We start from the raw sequence: 5601 nt of genomic DNA, 5'->3' as shown, positions 1-5601 counted from the left end.
TATATATATATATATATATATATATATATATATATATATATATATATGTGTGTGTAAAACATTTCTTTCTTTCTATAGACTATAATCTATGACTTGGATCGAAGTACCGGTGTATACAAGGAAGAGGTTGGATTGAAAACTGCCATCATGTCATTTATAAATGCTATATTGAATTATGGTGCTGGACAGGTAAAATATAGTCTCATTAAAAATTCTACATGAAGAATTACATTTAAAGCTTTTAAGATATTTGTGGAAAAATATTTTCAAATAAATATCACTGATGAATAACGTATTTTAGCTAATATCTAGAAAATAGTTTAAATTTTAGAAAAAATGAGGCTTAATTTCTTACTAGTACCAAGTTAGCAGTTCCACTGGTTCTAGTTTAGTAACTCCTAAATTGAATTATTTATTTATTATTTTACATTAATCCTATTTCGGCCAGAGTTCTTTCGTCACACTTCTGTGACCTCATCAGTGGTCCTTTGCTTTCTTCTTTCTTATGTGTGTCTCACCTTGCTAATTATCAGCCATTTTGTATTTTGTATTCCTATTGTGTTTTTATTGGCTAAACTGGCAATATGACCATCCCCAAGTACAACAACATTATTATTCTTATCTGTCTATAAACTTCAGCTTAATTCTTTCTTATTTGCTTTTTCTTTTTTGAAGACTCAACTTGAATTCCGACTTCATCTTCGATATGAATTCTTGATGCTTGGTATTCAACCCATTATTGATAAACTTCGCTCTCATGAAAATGCAGTCCTTGACAGGTAAAATTAGTGACTATATTCTTACTAATGTGATCAGATGAAATGATGAATGGAGTAGCAAACTAATATTTATCTAAATTCTCAGATTACCTTTCACATGGGAAATTTATATATTTGGAATGTATAACAGTGTATGTCATTATAATATTATCAGTGAATGCAAGGGAGTTACATTAATTGGATAATGTTTATTTGTGAAAATGGTTGAGTTAAAGGCATCAAAAAGTGACAAAGGTTAATGATTGAGAGGAAAATATGAAGAATGAGGGAGTTTCAATTTAAAGTCTCAGAGAATCTTTTAGGTTATTGATTTAGAATGATTAGTCATTAAAATGGGTCAAAGTAGGCTCACTAAAAGATATATGCATGGAAACAATTCAAGTAACTGAGAGCCAGAAAGTAGCACAGTGTTGCTCCATAACCTGATGGGTTCATGACCATCAAGAATGACAAGCTGAGTGACCTACCAATTACATACAGCTTGCTTTTAGCAAAAAGTGCTAATTAATCAAATAAGCAGGTGAGTCAAACTGTTACTCAAAATTGTAAAGAAGAAAAGCATATGCAGTGAGAGCATTCTGAGCTGAAGAGATGTGATGATCCAAACCTTCCATGAACATACAGACCAAGGAGACACCTTGCCTTTTGTTTGTGACTGGCAGTACTAAAGTTTATTATTATTTTTTATTCAGGTAGTGGCAGAATTAATTGAATATTGGATCTTGTGATATTTAATTATGTTTCTTCATGATCTAAGTTTAAATTCCATTTCATCTTTCATATCTCTGGGACCAAAAAAAGTACCATTGGTAATATTCTGGAATTGGTTCCTTCAACTGTAGCCCTTCTCTGCAAGTTTGCAATATTGTGCCAATATCAGAAAACAGTGTTCATTTTATTAACATTTTTTATTTCAATTTTCAGACATCTTGATTTCTTTGAGATGGTCAGAAATGAAGACGAACGTGAACTTGGGAAAAAATTTGAATCGGTAAGATTTTTCTCATTGATGTTCCTATTGAAAAAAAAAAAAATATTTGGTTGGTTGAGACATTTTTGCCTATTTGCATGGATATATTTTCTGGGGATGTTTTTTTTCCAGCATAATTAAAGTAGTATGTATATCTCGTCCTTCCATTCCAATTTCAATTCAAATTCCACCAAGGTTGGCTGTGCCTCTCATCTCTCCAGAACTGATAAAATAGACAGGTGATCTAAACTGATTTTAAAAAAAAAAAAGTCCATATACTTTTAATACCCCAAAATTGCACATTATTAAAGTCAAACTGTATTTTATGTGGGCAGTTGATAGTCTACTTTGCATTTTGTCTTTGGTTGTTCACTTGAACAGCCAAGGGTGAAACACAGAGTAGACTATCAGCTTTTGACATAATAAACATATTTCAATGAAGAACGTATTTAGTTATATATTAGATAATGTTTGCGCTATGTAAAATAAATCTTTATATAATTTACAACACTTTGGGTACTGGTGCCAGTGCTGTGTAAAAGCACACAGAACCTGCTGTAAAGTGGTTGGCATTAGAAAGGGCATCAAGCTATAGAGACCATGCCAAAACAGACATGGAGCTCACACAGCTCTTCAACTGGCCAGCTCCTGTCAAACTAGCCAACCCATGTCAGCATGGAAAAACGGACATTAAATGATGATGATAAGGATATCATCATCATCATCACCGTTTAACGTCCGCTTTCCATGCTAGCATGGGTTGGACGATTTGACTGAGGACTGGTGAAACCGGATGGCAACACCAGGCTCCAATCTGATTTGGCAGAGTTTCTACAGCTGGATGCCCTTCCTAACGCCAACCACTCAGAGAGTGTAGTGGGTGCTTTTACGTGTCACCCGCACGAAGGCCAGTCAGGTGGTACTGGCAACGGCCACGCTCAAAATGGTGTATTTTATGTGCCATCCGCACAAGAGCCAGTCCAGGGGCACTGGCAACGATCTCGCTCGAAAATCCTACGAAGGCCAGTCAGGCGGTATTGGCAACAGCATACATACACATAAAGTGGTTCCCATAAGCATCAAAAATATGTTATAAATGCAATGAACAATAAAAGAAAGAAAAATATAAAACAGAAGAGGAACAAATGCTTCATTACCTTAATACTTTAGAGGAAAGAGAAAGAGACTTGACATTTTGGATGTTAATCTTTCATTAGAAGAGGGAGAAAAACATAGGAAGAGTGAGAAAGAGAAATAGTCAGTGAGACAGAAAAAAATGGGCAAAGGGTCAGGAGCCAGATGAGAATGCAGTTCTGTGGAAAGAAGTTAAGACAGGAAGTGGGAAAAGTTGTGAATGTGCAGTTATAGAAGTGTTTCTATATTTGAAAATAGGCATGTGGGGAGTGGTCATTATTATCATCATTTAATGTCCATTTTCCATGGCTTAGATGTTTTGACAAAAGCTGGCAAACCAGAGAGCTGTGCCAAGCTCTGTTATCTGTTTTGGCATGGTTTCTATGGCTGGATGCCCATCCTAATGCCAACCACTTTACAGGTTCTTTTTTTCATGGTACCAGCACTGGTATGGTCATCAAGTAACTTGCAAGACAAGACCCCTCAATGAAGGGAGAATAGTATTGAGGGAGGTACAACTTATGAATATATATAACATACAGAAAATAGCACATCCTACTTGGAGCACTTTCAATACAGTAAAAATAGCAACACTACAACAAACCCAAGGCACACAAAGCTGTGCTCAGTAGTGCAGTGGAAACACACAAAGATAAAACTGCTGAATAAAAATAATAATAATGATAATAATAAAGATAATAATAATAATAATCCTATCTACTAAAGGCACAAGGCCTGAACTTTGTGGGGAGGGGACTAGTTGATTACATCAACCCCAGTGTTTTACTATTTAATTTATCGACCCCGAAAGGATGAAAGGCAAAGTCAACCTTAGCAGAATTTGGACTTAGAACATGAAGACAGACAAAATGCTGCTAAGCATTTTGCCCAGCATACTAACAATTCTGCCAGCTTGCCGCCTGAATAATAATGATGATGATGATTTCAAATTTTTGCCACAAAAGCAGCTTGTGGGGGTATTAAGTCGATTACATCGACCCCAGTGTTTCACTGGTACTTAATTTATCGACCTTAGAAGGATGAAAGGCAAAGTCAACCTCGGTGGAATTTTAAGTCAGAATGTAGTGACAGGCGAAATACCGCTAAGCATTTCGTCCAGCATGCTAACAATACTGGCAGCTCGCTGTCTTAATAATAATAATCCTTTCTACTAAAGGCACAAGGCCTGAAATTTTAGGGGAAGGGTTAGTTGATTACATTGACCCCAGTGTTTCACTGGTACTTAATTTATCAACCCTGAAAGGATAAAAGGCAGAATTTGAACATAGAACGTGAAGACAGACGAAATGCCACTAAGCATTTTGCCTGGTGTGCTAATAATTCTGCCAGCTCACCACCTTAATAATAATAATAATAATAATAATGATTTCAAATTTTTCCACAAGGGCAGCAATTTTGGGGGAGGGATGAGTTGATTATATTGACCCTAGTGTTCAACTCGTACTTATTTTATCGACCTAAGAAGGATGAAAGGCGAAGTCAACCTTGGCAGAATTTGAACTCAGAACATGAAAACAGATGAAATACCACTAAGCATCTTCCCCTGCATGCTAACAATTCTGCCAGCTCGCTGCCTTGATAATAATGATAATAATAATAGCCTTCTTGGCATGGTCAGATTCATCAAGATAGTATTAGATAGTTGAAAAGAAACAGATAGCATGGTACTAAAGATCACAAGTAGCAAGCCAACTACACATGCAAGACTCCAGGAGTTCCAACAAACCCTAAGTTAATGAATGTCAATAACAGTTGTTACAACAATAGATCTCTCAGTAACCAATGTAATTGTATGGACCACATTAATGATGTTGATGATGCAAATATTTTAACAATCATTCAAATAATAATTGTTTCAAATTTTGGCTCAACGCCAGTAATTTTAGCTGGAGAAGGTTAACTGATTACATCAACTCTGGCACTTGACTTGCACTTTACTTTATCAATTCCAAAAGAATGAAAAATAAGGTTGACTTTGGTAATATTTGAAATCAGAGTGTAAAGAGCTAGAAGAAATACTGCTGAAGATTTTGTCTGGCACACTAATGATGCTGCCAACTCACTGCCTTAATAAGAACAACCAATACAGGATTTTGTGAGATTTTAAAGTATAGATTCATTATGGAATTCATGCCAGACAACCAGATATCAGCGTTCTTGCCAAGGGGGTAAACAAAGTGCACCAGCATAGATGTGGCTATATCTGCAGACATGACTGTAGCAGTTAAAGAACAGGAAAAAACAGAAAAATACCAGGATTTGGTTATGGAAATACAACTGTGGAGGGTTTCTACAAAAGTAATCACAGTTGTTATTGGTGACCTAAGTACTGTCACCAGCAGGCTTAACAGGTCCCTTATTGAGATTGGTGCAACTACAAGAGTTGTATTAGTTCAGGTATCTGCCCTTTTTGGAGGGTCCTCAACATCTAAAGAATTTGGTTGTGACACAGTATCAAGGACATTGATTCCAAATGTAAAACTTTCGTTTTACACCATCATCATCATCATCGTCGTTTAACATCCGCTTTCCATGCTAGCATGGGTTGGACGATTTGACTGAGGACTGGTGAACCAGATGGCTACACCAGGCTCCAATCTGATTTGGCAGACTTTCTACAGCTGGATGCCCTTCCTATTGCCAACCACTCCGAGAGTGTAGTGGGTGCTTTTACATGCCGCCGGCACGAAGGCCAGT

At 36.4% G+C, this 5601-nt stretch overlaps 1 protein-coding gene across 1 annotated transcript in view; it reads left to right on the top strand.

Annotated features, from left to right (window-relative positions):
* The window catches only part of LOC106880744 (disheveled-associated activator of morphogenesis 1), a 135148-nt gene that overhangs the window by 89266 nt on the left and 40281 nt on the right, over positions 1-5601 (top strand). The window contains exons 8-10 of the mRNA XM_052966759.1: positions 79-189; positions 676-779; positions 1704-1770. Coding sequence (XP_052822719.1) covers positions 79-189; positions 676-779; positions 1704-1770 — 282 coding nt within the window. The remainder of the gene's footprint in view (positions 1-78; positions 190-675; positions 780-1703; positions 1771-5601) is intronic.

This window comes from Octopus bimaculoides, chromosome 3 (assembly GCF_001194135.2).
Source record: "Octopus bimaculoides isolate UCB-OBI-ISO-001 chromosome 3, ASM119413v2, whole genome shotgun sequence".
Lineage (NCBI taxonomy): Eukaryota > Metazoa > Mollusca > Cephalopoda > Octopoda > Octopodidae > Octopus > Octopus bimaculoides.
Note: the sequence above shows the minus strand (reverse complement) of the source record. Positions and strands in the feature narration are given on the sequence as shown.